Below are 21,411 nucleotides of genomic sequence, written 5' to 3'. Positions count from 1 at the left end.
AACCATAGATTCAGCCAAAATGTAAAGTTACAGTTACTACCACAATAAAGCTGAAAGGGTTAGCCAAAAGTGTCTTTAAACAAACACTTAAAACATAAACTGTAAAAATATTAGTCATTTGAATGGAAAACACTAAGTTATCTTACCATATAGGTTATATATATATATATATGTATGCCTTTTTTAAAAGAAATGTAATTTCATTGCATTGGTTTTATCATTAAAAGTCTTAATTTGACTACATTATGACTTACTAAGAATTTATTCATATTATTTAATAAGGCATAATTTATAAGGTTTAATGTAAAATATTATTAACATTATAATTGTTTTTATAAGCATAAATTAAGTATTCCCTGGCGTGACCGTGTTTGTTTAGATTAACGAAAACATTCAACAATTTTTATTAGCTTAAACAAACAATTAAATATGTTGTTGACATAGTAAGTTTGGAACTTTAAAATATATCCACCAACATGCTTAGTTATAACGTTGATTAATTAATTAATAATAAATAACAGGGTAACCACAAACCGTTTTACCATTTACAAATGGTACCATGGGAATTAAACTAATAAAAAATACATTTTAGGACATGGTATCAAGGTAATACTGTGTTTTGTTTGTTTTTTATATGTACTGTGGTATTCTTTGGAGTGCCATGTAAATACATATATATATATATGAATTTAATATATAAGTGTAATAAATTCATTCCACAGCTGAAAGTGTCAGGAGAGTTACAAGATTAATTTGTTGGTCATATGATCTCAACATGGCAGCCACCATTAGCAAGGACCACCTATATGTACAATAAAATAGCTTTTCTATCCCACTGACAGCAGTCTAACAAATATTAGCAGTCTAACTTGTATTGTCAGAGCATTTAGTGCTTGATTAAAGCTTCTGATTGAAGGTTATTTATATTTGCATGCTAAGTAGACCTGCTACTCACATGCAGAGCAGTTGCTGAGGGAAATGGGAGAATGGACCGTTGGAACATTGGGGCATCTCATTAAATCCAATAGAGAGGTTTCAAAGGGATTTATTTATTTATTTATTTCAGGACCTCTGTCCATTCATCCTTATTGAAGAGTCCAATCAGTCTTAAATTAACCCCCATCTAGTAGGATTTTCATGGGTTTTTAATAATTCATTACTGTTCCCAGGTCAAGTTCAATGGCAGATCCGATCAAACACAGTCCTATTCCCGAATGATCAAACCAAACATCTGAAAATCTGAAACCTGGTCGTCAAAAAATGTTTCATGTATGTTCTTTCTCTCAAAATTTTAGGAAAACATCAACATTAATGAAGCTGCCAACTTCCTTGTGAAACACATAATTGCCAGCGAGAATGATATCTTGAAATCAGTGGTTCCAGATACCATCTCTCCTCAGCTCAACTCTGATAAAGAAATGACCTGTTCTGCATGTTTCAAACCCTGAGAGAAGATGGCATAAATCTATGGCAGCAGTATTGGTTGTCCTTGGACTGAAGATGACGTAGATCTTCACACCCTCATCCCTCCAATTCCAGCACTATGGTCAACCATCGATAAGCCTCAACCACCACAGAGATCTGTCCGTTAGTTACAGCATTAAACTACAGACACTTTAAACTTGCACACAAAGTAAATGTATTTATGTTTGAAGCTGCACTTTTTATTTTTTTGGTCTTTTTGTGCTATGTCTAACAAAAACCTGGGGAGTTCTGGACTGGCATGCTTGACTGAACAAGGTGAGAGATTATAGAACTACTTCTGTCAGACACACAGGCAGATGGCTGAATATGCTTTCAGAAACAGGAAAGTTTTATCAGTATATACACCATAATATAGTTATTTCTGGTTCTGGTGGACTGAGTTTTCATTTTGAATAACCCCAGTGTTAAATGAAAAATAGCATTATACTTTTTTTTGACTGTCTTTAATGTGCAACACCCCTGTTAAGACATTTTCAGAAGTGATTTGCATCTGCATTTCAGCTATATTCCTGATCTAAAGTCACAACATTTTTTAAAGATGCCATAAAGTTGCTTTAAGAGCAGGTTTTTTTCCACTTTGACATTTTTACTTTTGAAACAGGAGGTTTGGGTTACACATTTTTAGTTTTGAAACAGGTTTGGGTTACGCATTTGTACTTTTGAAACATGAGGTTACGCTTGAGTTAAGGGGTGTCCAACCCTGCTCCTGGAGAGCTACCATCTTACAGATTTCAGCTCCAGTAGGGTTGGAACTTGCGACATGGATCTGATAAACTTGGGTACGACATGTATGCAGACTGTATGACACATTTTGACTCGTAGGCTACAACGCACGTTACTATAGAAGAAAGAAACGTCATCAGCATGCGCTCGTGGTCAACAAAGAGCATGATGAATCACAGTTTGGCAGTTGTAGTTTTTACGTGTGCTGAAAAAAGTGGAAGAGGCGAAAGAGGAAGGGATAAGAGCTTGAGGTGAGCAGTTTTATGTTTTAGCACCGTGTCGTGTTGATTTCATGTCGCATTTTTATTGGCTGGTCAGTAGGGTCGTAGCAGCAAACACACTGCGATGATCATGCTGAATTTCTGACACTTTCAGAAAATGATCGTAGGCTATCTTTGGTCGCAAGAATGCGACAATGGCCATCATTTAAACCTCTCTCACTGTACGGCATAGGACCACCGTTTAGGAGCCACGATCACAGAAATCGCCACGTTTGTTTCACGATGCCAAAATTGTGCAGTGTGTAGAAGACTTTAAGTCTGTTGGACTGTAGCTCTCCAGGATCAGGGTTGGAGATAGATTCATCACATTAACAAACCAGGATTTGCTACTTGCTAATTGGTGGCAGGTGGTAATAGTGGGTGGGACATTCTCACTCTAGAAAGTATTTGATTGGACAAAAATCAGTTTAGTTCAGGATGACTCATCAATATGTTGCTTTGGTTTTCTCATAAGAGAGTTAGTTTTTAAAAGCTGAAAGTTAATTTTATGAAAGCTTCCATGAAATGAAGAATTCGCCCGTTTTCTAAATGCGTCTTATTATGAATGATTCATCCATGCATATGTTTCATTTAAAAATTCAGTATGCCTTCATCTAATCAACAACCTGTGGATTTAACCTCTAGAATTAAATGATATTCTGTGGTATGCATATTTTACCATATTGACAGTGTTAAAGGACTGTCATGCTAAGATAAATACAACTTGATGGGTTTTTTATGGTTTTTTAATTTACGAATATTGAACATGCATTGTGCAATAACCCATAAAGTATTTATAATCAAGTTAAACGTCTCTTAATTGTTTGCACAAAATAGATTTCTCAAACTATATCTGTAAAAAGAGCTGCCAACCTCTTCCCTTATCCACTCTGTCTCCTTGAACATCCTGGCCCTTCTTATCTACTGCCATCCTTCCATTTCATCCCTTTGTTCACTCCAATTTCACTCTCTTCATCTCACATCTCCTTTGCAGTGATTCACTGTATGACTCATTGACATTATATAAATCTCCCATGATTCCCTACATCACCATGTGCTGTATTCAAATCCTTTAATGTGTATATTGATCTGCTGCCTTTCCATATCCATCTGCACCTGCTGCAAACACCACATTTTTATTCTCAGATATTATTTGTCTATGTGGAAGGTTTTGTATTATTAGGGATTGTATTGTATCGTTAAATATGTTTTCGTGAGCTATTTAGTTGAGATGTTGTCAAGGTATAAAGAAACACTTTGAAATATGAAAGTCTGTTTTGTTTTGTAAGGTTTTACAATATAAATGTAACAAAGAAACATTTTATGCTAAATATTTAATGAAAAAAGTATGATTCGGCTGAGATGGCCGGAGTTTTTTTGGCTCGTCTTGAAAAATGAAGACGACAGCCACGATTTGGCCATCTGAGACAAATTTCACAAATCCTAAAAGATTCCTCCAATCCTAGGTTAAAATCTGTAGTCTTTGATCGTTAGTTTGACATGTGCACCTTGGACAGCCGACCATTGCGATCAAATTTTACCTCAGACGAAATTCTGGCAGTGTCAAAAGATTTGGTGCACAGTCCTGAAGTGTGACTTCTACTATGACAAAAGTCAAATTGTATCCGTTGAACTTTTATGAGTTGATAATGTAAAACTCTGGACAAGTTTTCTTGCGCGCATCCGTTTTTAGCAATTTTCTGTGATTGTGGCTCCTAAACGGTGGTCCTATGTTGTACTGTGAGAGAGGTTCAAAGATGGCCGTTGTCACGTTCTTGCGACCAAAGATAGACTATACGATCATTTTCTGACAGTGTCAGAAATTCAGCATGATCATCGCAGTGTGTGTTTGCTGCTACGACCCTCGTTTATTGACCTGCCAATAAAAATGCAACATGAAATGGCATGTTGATCAATGCAACATGGCGCCAAAACTTAAAACGGCTTACTTTTTCAGCACACATAAAAAATACAACTGCCAAACTGTGATTCATCATGCTCTTTTTGTTTACCACTAGCGCATGCTTAATCCATTTTATTCTTCAATAGTCGTAGCCTACGAGTCCCTAGGTTTCATCCTCATACAGTTTACATACATGTCGTACCCAAATTTATCAGATCCATGTCGCACAGTGTGATTTGTAATGCTCTTATAAGATTGCTAAAATCGTGCAGTGTGTAGAAAGCTTAAGGGGAATTGGGGGTTATAGGTGGCAAAAATAAGTGTCTTTTTGTGTTATGAACACATAATGAGTCACTGAAAGTCTCACTGTTTAAATAACGTAATTGTAATTGCATATGACAATTAAGATGTTTAGTGCGACTGCGAATCTCATTCAGACTCAAAAACAGCGACTCGTTTAGTGAAGTGGGAGTATTCGTTCAGTAAGTCACTCGGTGTGTATTTTTAATCATGTTAAAATTGTTTATGATTTATGAATTTGATTATCTACCTATCAGTTTTGTTGCGAGTGTAGTCAAGTGAGAGCCCGCCCACAAGTGCTTCTGATTGGCTGTGATTTTTGAATGATTCTGTCAAGTTGCGTTACTGTCGCAGAAATCTTACCGCGTTGCGTCCCCTTTCGCAAATCTAACTAAATTTAGGTGATCAAGTTTAAATTGGTCTTATAGATGACACTATTTTATGTTGGACTCATTAAATATAAATACATATTACTCCTAATTAGATATGTTTAAGTAAAGTGAACACTGTCTATGAAGGGCCCGAATCATTTTTTGAGTTCATGTAAAAAAAAAGGGAATCATTTGCATAGAACTCCTTTTGAGGTGATTCTACTAAAGAAATAATTTGCTTCTAAATAGGCAATGTAATAATGATGACATAGTTTAAGTCATGAAACATGAAATTTTAAGTCCATTCAAAACATTTATCCTACCAAAAATAGTTCTTCATTTTGAACAGTGATTTCAACAGCTGAATATAAACATGCTAAAATAATTTATGCACAGGAACTAGTTTCGAAGGCTGACTGCTCGTTATAAGCCTTGGATTCCAGCGACTGAGCGAATGAAGAGGCTTCTGGGGGAGAGAAAACAAGTGAATGTGACGGAGGGAGTGAGGGTGTTACTCCTCTCTAACTGTGACAGATACCAGCTGCATCAGTAGCAGCAGATTCCTCCTCAGCGCTTTATCAAAAACAGTCTAATCAAACAGCCAAATTAATTTGCTGAAACATCCCCATGCCTTTGTCGATTTCTACAAGTCTCGTAGATACGCAGAGATAAAGATGAAAGCAGAAAATTGGAAGGGTGAAATAGACGGCTGGCCAGATTTTGCACATCCTGTGCAGGACGTTTTTAGATCAAACAAGATTCTTAATGACATAATTGGCATTCGGGTGGTGCTATATAGAATAGAAGAGCTTTAAATGTGGCATTTATGGGGGAGTGGACATTAGCATGGCTACCTATGTTTATTAAAAGCTCTATGCGCTTCTCTTGAGCTCTCTGAACACTTCACATTAGCTTTGCCAGAGAGAGCATCCCACACACAGACACCCACACAGCCACTGATTCTCTCTCATATAGAGCAGCATTCACTCACTCACACACACACATCCAAACAGTTAGATGGAGATGAGCACGCATAAACATCCTCCCACACATACTTTGCATTGTTCAGACTTAGAGATAGAAATCGCTCTTGCTTTCTCATTACTTTTCTGTGGCAGAACCGTGTACAGGACATGATGTACTCAAAAGGCACTTCAAGGATTATGATGGTACTGCCTTGATACGTCCAAAAAATAATGCACTGCTATGGATTGTCCTAAAAATATATATTTTGTGTCCTAAAAAAACACACGATACCATGACTAGTGTTCTTGTTTGTGGTTTGTCTCAATTCTCTGCCTTCATGTAGTGCTTCCGCCTGAAAATAAGGTCTATGCGCTTCTCTTGAGCTCTCTGAACACTTCACATTAGCTTTGCCAGAGAGAGCATCCCACACACAGACACCCACACAGCCACTGATTCTCTCTCATATAGAGCAGCATTCACTCACTCACACACACACATCCAAACAGTTAGATGGAGATGAGCACGCATAAACATCCTCCCACACATACTTTGCATTGTTCAGACTTAGAGATAGAAATCGCTCTTGCTTTCTCATTACTTTTCTGTGGCAGAACCGTGTACAGGACATGATGTACTCAAAAGGCACTTCAAGGATTATGATGGTACTGCCTTGATACGTCCAAAAAATAATGCACTGCTATGGATTGTCCTAAAAAAATATATTTTGTGTCCTAAAAAAAAACACACGATACCATGACTAGTGTTTTTGTTTGTGGTTTGTCTCAATTCTCTGCCTTCATGTAGTGCTTCCGCCTGAAAATAAGATTTGTATGTGCTTATATTACATAAGGAACAGTTAGATTAAAGCAGATTACTGGATATCAGATCAGACTAAATATCAAGCAAGATTTTCCAAAAAGAGAATCAAGATTTAAAATGCTGAAGTAAGTTTTGTAGTGATGCATAAATACATGTACATACTGTAGAGATATATTGCATATAAAAAGAAAATACAATTGTGGGCAGTACAAGACTAAAACGTCTTTCACAATTCTTGAGAAATAAAGCAACAATAACAATGATAACAACAACAACAACAGTAATAATAATAAAAATACTTTATATGTTAAAATATACTGTAGGGATATCTAATATATAATAATACTTAGTACTATTATTACAGGTGTATCTCAATAAATTAGAATGTCGTGGAAAAGTTCATTTATTTCAGTAATTCAACTCAAATTGTGAAACTCGTGTATTAAATAAATTCAATGTTTTTAATTGGTCTTATGAAGTATTCTAATTTGTTGAGATAGTGAATTGGTGGGTTTTTGTTAAATGTGAGCCAAAATCATCACAATTAAAAGAACCAAAGACTTAAACTACTTCAGTCTGTGTGCACTGAATTAATTTAATACACGAGTTTCACAATTTGAGTTGAATTACTGAAATAAATGAACTTTTCCACGACATTCTAATTTATTGAGATGCACCTGTATAAGCAATTAAAATTCCTACACATACTAATATATCTTGCATATAATAATAATCATCATCATCATAATAAAAGTTTTTATTATTGTGTATTGTTGTTATTATAAATCAAAATGTATACTATAATAATAACAATTATCTATCTATACAAAAATATGTGTGAAAAAAGTATTGTCTTTAAAAATGCCAATATGTTCATGGACACTGCAGTTTCTAAAATGTCTTTCTCACTTCTTGAAGTACATTTATATCTGGAGTGCCATCCATCTGGTAGTCAGTAGTGCGATTCAAACCCTGTAGGCACACAGGCAGGCTCACAGAGTGAGAGGAAGAATGTTGACAGATAGAGAGATAAAGAGAGATAAAAGATTAAAACTAACAGAAAGAGAACACATCCAAATGTAGTTCATCTCGTGTCCCGATCTTATCAGTCAGTGTCGCACCAAATGTGAGAAAATAGACCGTTTCACAGGAGGTTTCATGGACAGAGACACCTTGTGAGTGAGAAACTATAGAAAGATATCAGATGTGTTTAGAATAGCATTCCATCACACTATTTTTGCATTATGTACTACATTTTCTATATGCATGCAAAACTTGGATGACGTTGTACATTTGCTAAAATCTGAATATTGCATGGAATACTAAAACCCACAAAGCAAAAATGAACCAATATCAGTATCAGTTTTACCATCAACATCTTGATTTATTATTTGATCATACTACCAAAAAATTAATTTTTATACAAAACTGGATTAAAAATAAAAAACAACCATAATTACCATATTAATGCTTATGATATCTTGACACTTACTGAATTTAACACAATGTCATGTGACAGCAATGTAGCAAAGTACAATTTGACAATTTTATCACAACACAAACTATTTTTAAAGAGTAGCCAGTATGCAGTATACTGTGCAGTATGCAGTCCTCTTCAATTCTAAATAGACAATTTGCACTACTTGCACTGCTCTCATAAGAATATGATATCTGATCTTTTTTTTATGTTTGTTTGTGGTCTCTCTTGTTGGATCTACTGAGTTTAATTCATAACAGACACACAAGCTTATTTAATTTTAATCAAACGCTTTGATCCCTGAACTTCACAAGACACACGAGAGCTGCGTGGGTTTAGTGTTCAAGAAGAACCAGATATTGTCCATTATGATGCACATTCCCTTCTTTTCTCAGACTGTTTCTCATGTCTGTAGCCATAAGAGTTAATCACTTTGACTGGTATTAGCAAGAAAAACACATTGACCTAGTTAGTGGGTGGATGTGAACAGGGCTGATGGCTTTAAAATGCTATTTTAAAGAGATTCATTCATTCAGCTAGTTAGACTACCAATGTAAAACCATTATCAGGGTCATTAACAGCATTTTGTGATATCTAACATTATAAAATTATTTTATTCTATATATAAAAAAATTATATAAATATTATATTATAAAATTCATTTATTATTTTATTTTGAGATGATTTCTAAGCAATCTTTTCTAAGGCTAGTGATTTTTCACCTTAAAAATAAAATATTGAGTAGACCTACACTGAAGCGGGAACTGAGCCATATCGAGACCAGAATATCATCTTTTACTTGACTCAATAAGTAAGCACCTAGCAAGAACCCTAGCAACCACACAGAACAACCTAGAAACCACTTTGCAGCCCTAACATCCACCAAGAACCACTCAGAACACCCTAGCAACTGCATTGCAACCCTAGCATTCACAGATAACACATTAGCAACCACATAGCGACCCTAGAAACCACTCAGAACACCCTAGCAACCATATGCAAACCCTAGCAACCACGCAAACACCCTAGAAACTGTATACAAACCATAGCAACCACACACAACACTCTGGCAACTGCATGGCAACCCTAGTATCCACCCAGAAGACCATAGCAACCATTCAGAACACCCTAGTAACTACATAGTGACCATAGAATCCACCCAGAACATTCTAGCAACCTAAGAGCAACCCTTGCAACCATCATGGAACGGAGTTGGACTATAGTCATTTGTCATTTCTTCCGGAAATCTATAAATCTAGTTGAACAATCTGCAAATGTATCAAAGCATCAATCTTCTCTAGGTTTCTAAGTTTGGCGAGTCACTCCTATTTAAATGACTGTAGTTTAATTTCCTGTTTAAAGATGAGGAGGAAATGGATGGAGTCATGATGCAGGTCTGTTATTGGATCAACTCTCAGGAGTTTTTCAGGAAACAATGAACACATTTCCTGTCTGCTGTTTGATGTGACAGGCATTTGACAGCCTTCTAAATGTATGTCAGTCAAAACACGCTGCTAACACTTAAAGTGCCGCGCTGGAGGATGTGTGGCGACATCAGTCAACCGCTCAGAGCACAGGACTTGATTGAAGACCAAATTCTTTATTGCTCAAGTGTGTGACATGCTTCCTGTTTTCCAGAATGAGATCTAACGACATTAGGTAAGCCCTTCAAAATACACTTCAAGGATTAAAAATCTTTGTTAGTTCAGAAAAAAAGACAGATTTGGTTTCAAAATGATGCATTCATATTGTCGAGCTTCATGTTTTGCATCTCATTGATCATTTTCAGTCCACAAAGTTGCAGCGGTCTCTATTGTGTGCCATTTTTTTTCAAACGACAGGTCTGTCATTTGCTTTAGCCAAGACTAGCACACCTCATTCCATCAATAAGTGGGACATTTGAAATAGACCCCGGAGTGGACTCTCAATGGACTAGAGTGAATCAAGAGCAGCCAGAGCTCAGAATATAGATTCATGTTAAATGAAGTACAGGCTGTACAGTATGCCTGCACACCCCGTCAGAGCTCAGAGAGCACATCTGTCCAATACAGGCTGCCTGTTGAGAATTACAGCAGCTCTGAGGCCAGTTTGCTCTGCAGTTAGATTAAGGGTAGAATGTTTGTTAAAAATAATAATAATAAAAAATTATATTTAAAAAAAATCAACTTGCTATATAAACTCCAACCTGACAGAATATAGACCTGGTGGCATTGTTTTTGTTAACTAAAAATTATTACAAATAATTTTCATTAATATAATAGAATTAATATAATACTTTGTTTTTTCGCCCAAATTAATATAGAATAACTTTTATTCTTGCTATAGTATTGTTGATGCCGCCGCCGCCATGTCGTGAAGGCGCTGTGTTTCATTGTGAAAGCGAAACTACTTTGTTTGGTCTTCCAAAAGAGGACAATATCTGCTTCATCATGCCTAGAGCTGATCCGTGCTGGTCACTGAGGAAATACATCAACTTCGTGCTGTGGATCGCCAGATCGGCTTTCACCGTGGACGAAGCGGATTCAGATGTGTGCAGCTCATTTTGCGGAGGATGAGGACTGTTTCCTGTGAGAGTAGCCTACAATGCCGGTGTCTGTTTCTATAAAGTGTTTCAGTTCCAACTTTGCAAGGATAGTCTGGTACTTCTGACTCGCAGCCTGTAAGTACGTTTTTTATATTTAAAGAATTTGCACTGATGATTCAAACGCGAGCTACACGACTAGAAATCAGTGGTTAAGTTGTATTTACAACACTGTTCCAGAACACTTCAACCAAATATTCCGATGTGACCAGCGCATTTTATGGAGGACTGTTTCCTGATCCTGGTAGAGTAGACTACAATGGCGGCTCTTCTGACTCGCAGCCTGTAAGTACGTTTTTTATATTTAAAGAATTTGCACTGATGATTCAAACGCGAGCTGAGCACTGTAGAGTAGCACTTGTTGTTTGTCGTTTCTCCAGACATGGTTTTATGTTTACATGGCGCGATACGCAATACAACGCGTAAAAAGACAGTACAAGTCATTATAATCAGTAATTATGTCCCCACTGGATGCAACAAATGCCTCGTTTGTAATGGGTTTTAATGTTTTTGTCTTGTTGCTCCGGTCGCATCACAGTTTGGTAAGGGGCGTAACATTTCCGTCACACGCTTGAGGTATTCGGCCAATCACAACGCACTGGATAGCTGGCCAATCAGAGCACACCTCGCTTTTCAGACCGATGAGCTTTGTAAAAATCGACACGTTTCAGAAAGGCGGGGCATAGAGGAGAAACAATAATGTACAATATGTGGAAAAAAGTGTTTTTTGAACCTTAAACCGTATAAACACATTGCATTACACCAAATAATGTTCTTTTTAGGAGTCATATGACCCCTTTAAAGCTAAATATAAAAATTAAAAAATACAAACAATATAAAATCAATAAGAACGCTGAAAAATAAAAATCATTAAAATAATCTGAAATCTGAAAATTCAAAATATTAATAAATACTATAGCATTAATAAAACTAAAATAACACTGGAAATTCAAAACAAAATCAAATAAAAATGTTATATTGATTGTATTTTTTATTACATTATTATTTATTTTATATATAATTATATTTAAAAGATTTTACCAAAAATGAAGCTACATCAACAAATATCCCATCGATTTGCACAGGCTATGATACAGTAGCTTTTGCTTTGTTTTTACATAATGCATGGTTAATTAAAAGGCCCATATTTGTGGACCTATATAAATTAATGTAATGTTTGATTGTAAGGATATTTTTTGTTACATTTTGTGTGGTAAACAATTTTTGTACTCAGTTGCCACCATTTAATGTCCAGTGTAAAATCCAAGTCCAAGTAAAATCCTGAAGCAAAACCAGCCTAGAGCCCATGATTGTGATAGAGACAGTGAGACTACAGTCAGACCCAAGTGACCAAGAAAAGACCAGCTTTTTCCACAAAACACAAGCTTTTTCCACCACATACAGTATGATTTTCAATAAATACACACTCTGGCCGCACATATTCACACTCTCATCCTCGGAGGTACTTCACACTGTTTGATGAGATTCAGTTGCCATGGAGACAGCTGAAAATGATTGATTGGCCAGCACCTGAAAAGTGCTCACTGAAACTTCTAGATCAACCGGTTATTTTTAAAGGCCCTGTGGGAAATCTCAGCATGAAGGATGTGGATCAAGAGAAAGTTTGCTACAGCTACCATGTGATATAAGCTGAAGGTCATTGTAAAAATACTGGCACAATTAAATACGGTTTTCCCATTAGATGAAATTAGACCACAAAAGACATTTAGGGGGATGAGTCCTCAATAATTAGAAATGGGCAAATTGTCACTTATTATATTTGATATTGATGCTCTTGTTTGTTGCTTACGACAACGTTTTAGAAGTTAAATGTTTAGGCTGCTCTGTCTCAGATGTCTTACAGCACTAGCACTCATCAATGTCAAAATGACTGGGATGGCCAAGCAAATCAAAGATGGCGGGCTTTAGTGTTCGCAGAAGCCGATTATGAATCCAGCACGACGCTTGTGAGGAAAGATGAAAGTAGCTCATATTTGACAACTGTTTTCATGATAGAAGTGTAAAACGACAAGCAGTAATATCTGCGATGCAAACTACTGGACATTTTGTCAAATTTCGCCGTTTTGAATGGAAAATATAGGACCATTTGCGTTATTCAGGTAGGCTACAACTGAATAAGACGAAGCATTTTCCGTTTATTCTGCACACATTCACTCTCGTATTTTAAAATAGAATTATTTATAATTTTCTTTCTTTTTCTGTATTCCCTTAATCAATTAAATGTTTTATTTAAATTTAACTTATAACAACAACAACATACGGATATCTGGATATCTGTCCTTCAGATGAAGTCTGTCTTCACCAGCTGTTTTTGCGGTTAAAAAACAACTAATCATCACGAGTTATCAGATATCAAATGAATATTTCTCCTTGGAGAAGTGGCAAGGGCAGTCTAAAAGCATCTCACATTTAATTCTACTCCTTTTCCATCATCAGCTAGAGCTTTTCCAATGGAGCTAGAAATGGAATTCATTTCTCAAAGTATGTCATTTTATTTCTATACCTAACTCAGCTGTATAGTTGTATTTTACATTTAATCTGTATATCTGTATTTATGTTCTACTGTTAGTGTTATCTGTATGCACCAAGGGTCTGAGAGTAACGCAATTTCAATTCTCTGTGTGTATGTGCTGTACATGTGGAAGAATTGACAATAAAGCAGACTTGACTTGAGCTGATGACGTCAGCAACATCAAGGTCATGGGTTCGATTCCAAAACACATACTGGAAAAAATATGCTCTTTAAATGCACTGCGAGTTTGAAAGTCTGGCAAACGAATAAATGTACTTTGGAGGTCAAGTATCTTTTTTTGGGCGGCTCTGAGACTTCACTTCTCTGCCAGTTCGAATGAATCATTGTTCACTCCCTTGTACGCAGGCATAAGCAGATCCTCTCAGGACTGCGAGTCTATCTCTCTCCGAGGGACGGAGACTGGACAGAAAGGTAAAGTCTGAGAAACATTTCACACACAAAGGCTTCTCTGTAGACGAAGACAATGAGAAAGTGAGAGGACAAGACAAAGCCATTTGTAACTATTTCGTGGACAGTTTGTGCTGCGTCAGGATCGTGTGAACTGAATACGAAGGGCAAAAATGAGAAAAGCCTCTCCTCGTTGGACACTTACAGAATATTATCCTCCAAGGCAGTGGTTCCCAATCCTGGTCCTGGAGAACCCCCAACACTGCACGTGTTTGGCGTCTCTCTTATCTGACACTCACATTTGAGGTCTTGGAGTCTTCACTAATGAGCTGATGAGTTGAATCAGGTGTGTTTGAATAGGGAGACATCTAAAATGTGCAGTGTTGGGGGTTCTCCAGGAGCAGGATTGGGAACCACTGCTCTAAGGCCATGCATTAAGATGCGATTAAAATATACGTTTTAAAAAAAGTCTGTATTTTTGGATGCATATAAACAAAGATTCGGTTTTAAGCATTTAAACGGAACACAAATGCAGGTGTACTACACGTAGTAAAGATACTGCTATTTTAAGCTCTGTTTACATGGAAATAAGCACTCTTATTGTTTGTAAACTATTTAGAGCACTGATGGATTGAAATAGTGGATGAACTGCGATTTAAACAGTATAACATCGCCCTCCAGTGGACATTTACACAAATCAGTAACATTTGCAATGTATCACTTATCTAAATAGCATCTCTGTCAATTCAATCCAAAGTTTAGGAGGGACAAAATGTCAAAATGTTGTACAAGAAAATGGCACTATAAAAAGTTTAGTTATAATCAAAAAAATAATAATTAAAGGGTCACAATTAGATTCATAATGCCAGATGTAATTAAATAAAACACTCTTAGAACCTTATTTCTTCAGAATGCGTTTAATATAAAGCTTTCGCTTTTATACAAACATCGAAGACATAAGGGTTTCTTTCTTTTTACATAAATTACATTTCAAATACACAGCAACACTTCGATTATTTTGTCAGATTTTACTTTATATTATTGATAATTTTAAAAAAAAGCTCTCCTACTGAAAGTGAAGGTGAAAGTCCATTAAGATTAGTTTAATCTGCTTTTCTCTCCTGAAAGAATATCTGTGACTATTAAATCTGCAATAATAGGCGTGTAATAAATGTTAAATTCTGTACTAATAACTGTACTTATGAGAAGGTCTCAATATATTCCTATCGGAACAAGAACTCATAGCACACTAAAGACAAAAAAAAGAGATCATACACAACCCTGATGTCAGTAAGGTCCTTTCACATGGCTTAACCCGCATATCCTGACTATAGCAGACAGTTAATTACTGATTTGATCATTTTTGGTAGGATTTAAAATGACAATGACCAAAAAGAATCCAGCATATCCTTCCGAGGTGCCCGACTGTGCTGTAAAAATCTGTCTCTGTACTTTCCTACCTAAAAACATTGTATTTAAAAAATAAAAAAAAAGTAAAACATTTAATAGTCTCAAAGCTGATTAGTTAATGCTGCGGACTATGAAACAGCTGTAAAAATCTGTCTCTGTACTTTCCTACCTAAAAACATTGTATTTAAAAAATAAAAAAAAAAGTAAAACATTTAATAGTCTCAAAGCTGATTAGTTAATGCTGCGGACTATGAAACACAGAGATCGCAGGTCAGATCCCAAGCAGTCCAGGAATAGCCGAGTTAGCGTGAACACATTCCTGCTATGTCATTCTGTCCTTGAAAATCCAATAAGCAATCATTATCCTATGAACTTCAGATCATCTTCAGACAAACCGATGCTGATATTGTGTGTACAGTACATAGAGGTCACATCTTGCCTGCGGTAATTACATTGCAAAATGCTTCAGATCTACATCAACGTAAACATATAAGCACTTCACAATTTCACTTCACATTTAATGACAGAGCGCCAGGGCGAGAGAATATAGGAGAGAGATCGTGTGCAAGAGCTTTTCGTGCCTTTGTGTCATTGTTGGTCTATGGGAAGACATTTCGCAGATACCCACGGGCCTGTCAGCCCAGCTGCACGTCCATGTCGATGGGACACAGCACGTATCTGGGGTCAAGTTTAGGCGTGAAGTCACCAAAGTGTTTGGAAGCCTCGGTCCCAAAAACATCAAGCACTTTTCTGTTCATCAGAGCAAACCTGGACAGAGAAATCAATAACTTGATGCGTTTAAGGATTCATATGCATAATGAGACTTATCAATCATATTTTCCACTAATACACACCTGCCCTTCGTCAACCGCAGTAGAAACTTCCAGTACGATGGTCTCAGATTTTGCACTTCCATAACCGCCTGATAAGATCCACCCAGGACATATTAAACAAAATCATTCACCTAGGAGCATGTTTCTAGCATGTTCATGTCTTAATTTTGCACAGCAAAACTATTCCTTATCATTTAAAACCTGACAAACTTATTTTTGTTTGGCTTTTAAAGTATGCTTGTGCGGTCTTTCGTTAAATTAAAAACACGTGTCTTGATCCTCAATCAGTTCATGACTGAGTCATCAATAAGTCACACTGGCACAAACGGCTTCTGCATTTTAATGTGGTTTGTATTTTCCCTTGGTATGCAGAAGATGCTTTTAGTTTGGTAGATTTTAAAAACATTTTAAACTTACCGCTTGAAAACAGATGGCAGTAGAGATGGCATAGATTACTGTGTCAGCGTGAGGGAAGTACGGAAACCTGCCTGCCTCGATCCCTTTGAAATACATTGTCTAAAAAGACAGTCAGTAGATTATTAGTAGACTATACATACACATATATTATGCATATACATTTTATATTGCAACCCGTATAGAAAATCTTTTTGAAATCAGAATATTTTTTTCCCATGCACGTTTATGAATCATATTTAATATATATGGCTTTTATGATAATTCACTGACCACAAAATATATATATAAATACATTTTTAAAAGGAATTTACAATCTTTAAAGCATTTCTAACATTATTTCATTTTTTTTTTAAAGGAACCTATTATATAGCTTTGAGGTAGTCAAAATACAGCTTCAATACTAATAAAGGATTAAACCTGGTTATACAATTTAAGTAAATCATATTTAAAGGGATAGTTCACCCACAGGTTAGGAGGTCTCAGACTCTTACTTTAACACAGTAGGAGATGCAGTTGTCTTGATAGTGTTTGCAACATCTATGCCTGGGTCCATGTTTGCATCTAAAGGGGACAACACACACACACAATGAATGCAAACAATGTGTTATGAGGCAGGGGAACATTCATGCATGAAAATGAAGCTGAATGTTAAACAAGCCGGACCGTAAATTAACTCCAAGTGTCAAATGAAAGTCAAACACCATTTTTACCTACTATTGTTGTATACATTTGGGGTCACAATTCTTTTAAAGAAATTAATACTTTTACTCAGCTAGGAAACTTTATATAGATTACATTGAAATTAAAGTGACACTATAGACATTTATAATATGACAAATTATTTCTATTTCGAATAAATACTATTCTTTTGAACACTATTAATCAAAAAATCCTGGAAAAACTATCACTGTTTCCACAAAAATATTAAGCACAATTGCATTTTTCATACTTTGAAAGTCCTAAAAATAAAAACTTAACATGTATAATTCTATAATATTTTTTTGGTGGTTTTGGATAGAATAAAATTCTGTCAAAAATACCATAGTCTTATATATATATGTGTGTGTGTGTGTGTGTGTGTGTGTGTGTGTGTGTGTGTGTGTGTGTGTGTGTTTCATAGGTATATTTCTCTCACTCACATAGAGTCTAGGAGTTTGCGTGTAAACGCTCTAATGCAGCTCTCCCTGGAGGCAGGCGTGTGCTCCGGTCTCTCATCCGGTGGCTGTGTGTCTCTCTCCGAACCCTGTTCGTACACGTGCTCAGCAAGACAAGGGTGTGTTGGGATCTCCTCCTTGCCAACTATAAATCTGCCGCAGCCAGACACATAATCTCCTTTAACAGTCTGACACGAGTTGATTATGCTCTGAACAGGGCGTTTCCTAGGGCCTTAGGATTAATGACAAATCCTTGGGAATTTAAGGACTACGTAAAATCATGTAAACCGATAAATAAACTTACTTTAAGGCAGAGAATGCAAAGCCATTCAGTCCATCTTTACATCTGAAGATAAAACCAGAAATTGGAACGTTAAAAGGGTCAATGTTTGTAATTGAACAACTAGGTTTTTATTTGTTCTGAAGAGTGTGCCTGTCCATCTCAATCCTGCTCCTGGAGGACCTCAGCAAGTCTCGGAGGCTTGTATGAACTTGATGTGTTGAAGAAATAAGATAACCAGGGCTGGCGTCCTCCAGGACCAGGATTGAGAGGCAGTACCCTGACCAACTGACCTGAAGAAAAACATGTAGAGAGACGCAGTCAAGCAGAAGAGAAGAACCTGGAAATTATGAGACAGACATCACATGAAACTTTATGATCAGGTCAAGGTTAGTTCAAAGTAATAATGATTTTGCAAGTATGTAAAGTGGGGTTGCATCATTAGCACTAAATGATCTCAGTGCATGATATAATAAGGTCCAGATACACTAATGTTAGTTTGGGTTCAGTATGATTTTTTTGTTTTGTTTTCAAAAGAAGTCTCTTATGCACAAAAAAAGGTGCATTTATTTGATATAAAATACAGTAAAAACAGTAATATTATTACAATTTAAAACATTATGAAAACAGTTGTGCTGCTTAATATTTTGAAACCATGATACACTTTTTCATGATTCTTTGATGAATGAAATGTTCAAAAGAAGAGCATTTATTTGAAAGAAATCTTTTTAACATTATAAATGTCTTTACTGTTACTTATTATCAATGTAATGCCTCCTTGCAGAATAAAAGTATTAATTTCTTTAAAATATATATATATATCTTACTAACCCCAAGCATGAACTGTAACGTACCTCTCCGTGTTTCATAGGCTTAACAAGACCCCTTGTGACAGCCATCCGGAAAATCGTCTCCGTTGCCTGGAAATGACACAGAGCACTTTAGATCAAAATCACCCGAGGTTTCCTTGAAATAGACGGTTTTGATCACAGCTTTCCAGAAAAAGTAACATAAGTGACAGATAACAGATGTGATCCTGACTACTGCCAGGAAATGGTCATGCATCTATGAAAGAACTGTCAAGAAATAATGCAGTGGAACTGAAAAGAAGCAATGCTGAATAGTCTTACCAGGTTCGCCATGTAAATTGTTAGGAGTCCTCTCCTGAATGAGAAGACAGAAATTATATAAGAACTAATTGAGGTTTTCAACATCATTTTGCACTATTAGCCTACTTGTTCACTGTATGCAAGCGTCACAGCAAGGACGGAAACTATAACAATACAATTTTAACAATTGTTCTAATTCTATGTTAACTGTGAAGTCCACACAGCAGCTATAACAATGACAACACAGAGGAACAACATAATAGAAATCACATTTTTCAGCTGATGAACGATATAAACATTGACAGCCAATCAGAATCTACCCGACTGAAGAGCTTGAGCATTAAAAGTGGCAGATGACAAAACTGCAGCACTTGCCTACAATAAACAGAACGTAACCTTCTGTTGGTGTGGACGTGAATATAGTTATTGTTCTAATTATCATTCTTGGTGTGAATGGGCCTTAAAGGTGCTGTATGTAGGGTTGACAACGAGTGGTTGAACTAGGTATTACAGTCCAAATTCAAAATATTGGAGAGGGTTTTTTTTCACCCGGTCCCTCCTCCTCAGGCTTGACGCATACACAGGTTGCCAGATTGACGACACCAACACTTTTGTTTACCAGCTTCCATGACTGAAATTAAATACGCTGCGTTTCCTGCCAACTGGCAACCCGGGGTGCCGAAATACAATTGGGTAAACTGGCAGTGGGGGGGTTTCACAAACCAAAACAGAGACAGACACTCCGGCCCGGAACGCACATTTTCAAAGGAGAATAACTGACTGTAGCATTGTTTTTCAGATAAACAAATACGTTAACTTAGCCCGTTTCTTAAATATCTGAAAACATATTATGGTATTTTTATGCTTTAGTAGAGTCAAAAACTTACATACAGCACCTTTAACTCTTTTCCATTAGAGTACATTTCCATATGCAAGTTCAGTGTAAATTTGGTTTAAACTTTGGATAATTTGTATAAAATTTGTATAAAAGAAAGGCCAAAGGAAATCTGTGATGAAATGTCAGGGCTAACCTGCTTTTCCGCTCTATTAGTATGGCGATGTATGAGGCTGGCAGTGCCGCCCCAAACCCAGCTGACCAGGAGTAGAAACGCCCCAACAGCTTCCTGAGTAACAGAGGAAAAAGAGAGGAAACAATGGAAAGGCTAGCTGGTCATTTATAATTATAAGCTAATAGACGTGCTTTCAACGGAGGACAATATTACGGTTGAATATTTGTCTCATTTAGAAGAGAATAAAATAATCCATAATCCAAATAATTCATTCACAAATTAGGTGAGTGGACAGGTCATGCGGAACGCCAGACATAAATCCCTGTGCATAATGTATTTGATGCGTCAAAGGTCTTTACAATCCTATTTGGACAGATATGTACGTAGACTTTAAGCGGCTGATAAGGACAGGGATTCAAAGGTTGCTCGTGTCCGAACAGCTGCACACGTGGGACGACAAATGTTTCCAGTATGGACTTGCTGAGAGCAGCCATGTTTAAGCAGCACCGCACCGCGGGAGCGCGCGTCCACTGTTTCTTGCAACAAGCGCGCTCCCGGGGAGGGCAGATCATGGATATTAGGATGAGCAACCCTGCCGTAACCGCCAGTTATCGTTTCCACAGTAAATATATTCAATTATCGATTGTATAAGCAATTAATAATTCAGCTACTGAAAGAATACAAATCCTCACATTGACTCAGTCTCAGAATAAAGCTAAATATTTATTTATTTGTAGATGGAGGGTGTTTTCGAATGACGTTGGCTTTAAAATATAAACCAATGTCATAAAATACAATGTAAATGAACTTCTATGCATTGCTATTATTACTGTGGGCATTCTTTTGAAATTCATCTTGCATAATTTAACACAAAGACAGACACATATTGGCATCCCTGTAACATTTAACAAATACACCTCTTTCTCTCTCTCTCTCTATATACACACATAATAAAAAATATAAACCAGTCATAACACAAAACGTAAATTACATTTTATGCATTGCTACAATTCGACTTGGTTAATACAGACAAAATATTAATAGCTTGCAAATATATCTTTCTGACGTAAAATATCAAACTACTTAAATTTTATATATAATTATATTATGCAATCCGATCTACACTAACCACCCATGATCTACAAATGTATTTTTCATTCAAATAATCTGTAGATATTGGAGCTGAAGTGAAGTGCTCCAAGAACAACAGCAGAGAGCGATGGTGTAAAGTACACATCCTCTTTATGTGGATGCTTTGTAATATTACTAAAACTGCATGAAAAAAATGGTTGTCAACACTTCATTGATCTCAGTATGTCATTTTGGGTAAGAAAGAGGTGAATGAACTTAGTACAACGATAATCCAGTAACA

General features: G+C 36.4%; 1 protein-coding gene across 1 annotated transcript; it reads right to left on the bottom strand.

Moving 5' to 3' along the window:
• Window positions 1-15,442: 15,442 nt before the first annotated feature.
• LOC107555131 (transmembrane protein 135-like) lies at window positions 15,443-20,533 on the bottom strand. Its single transcript, XM_016237831.1, has 11 exons — window positions 20,478-20,533; window positions 20,061-20,192; window positions 19,051-19,084; window positions 18,775-18,840; window positions 18,214-18,260; window positions 17,945-17,986; window positions 17,626-17,793; window positions 16,978-17,047; window positions 16,487-16,585; window positions 16,091-16,158; window positions 15,443-16,004 (listed from the first exon to the last, which is right to left on the bottom strand). The coding sequence occupies exons 1-11, from the start codon at window positions 20,531-20,533 to the stop codon at window positions 15,872-15,874; spliced, it is 915 nt and encodes a 304-aa protein (XP_016093317.1). The 3' UTR covers window positions 15,443-15,871.
• Window positions 20,534-21,411: the final 878 nt, after the last annotated feature.

Source organism: Sinocyclocheilus grahami, unplaced genomic scaffold (genome assembly GCF_001515645.1).
Source record: "Sinocyclocheilus grahami isolate Dianchi unplaced genomic scaffold, SAMN03320097.WGS_v1.1 scaffold526.1, whole genome shotgun sequence".
Lineage (NCBI taxonomy): Eukaryota > Metazoa > Chordata > Actinopteri > Cypriniformes > Cyprinidae > Sinocyclocheilus > Sinocyclocheilus grahami.
Note: the sequence above shows the minus strand (reverse complement) of the source record. Positions and strands in the feature narration are given on the sequence as shown.

Bases quoted from the DNA above. Each gene is read 5' to 3' on its own strand.
- LOC107555131 (XM_016237831.1), bottom strand. From the start codon at position 20,533: ATGGCTGCTCTCAGCAAGTCCATACTGGAAACATTTGTCGTCCCACGT. The intron at 18,841-19,050 runs GTAAGACTATTC...TGTCATTTCCAG, and splicing joins CAATTTACATGGCGAACCTG to GCAACGGAGACGATTTTCCG. The intron at 16,586-16,977 runs GTAAGAGTCTGA...CTGTCTTTTTAG, and splicing joins GCATCTCCTACTGTGTTAAA to ACAATGTATTTCAAAGGGAT.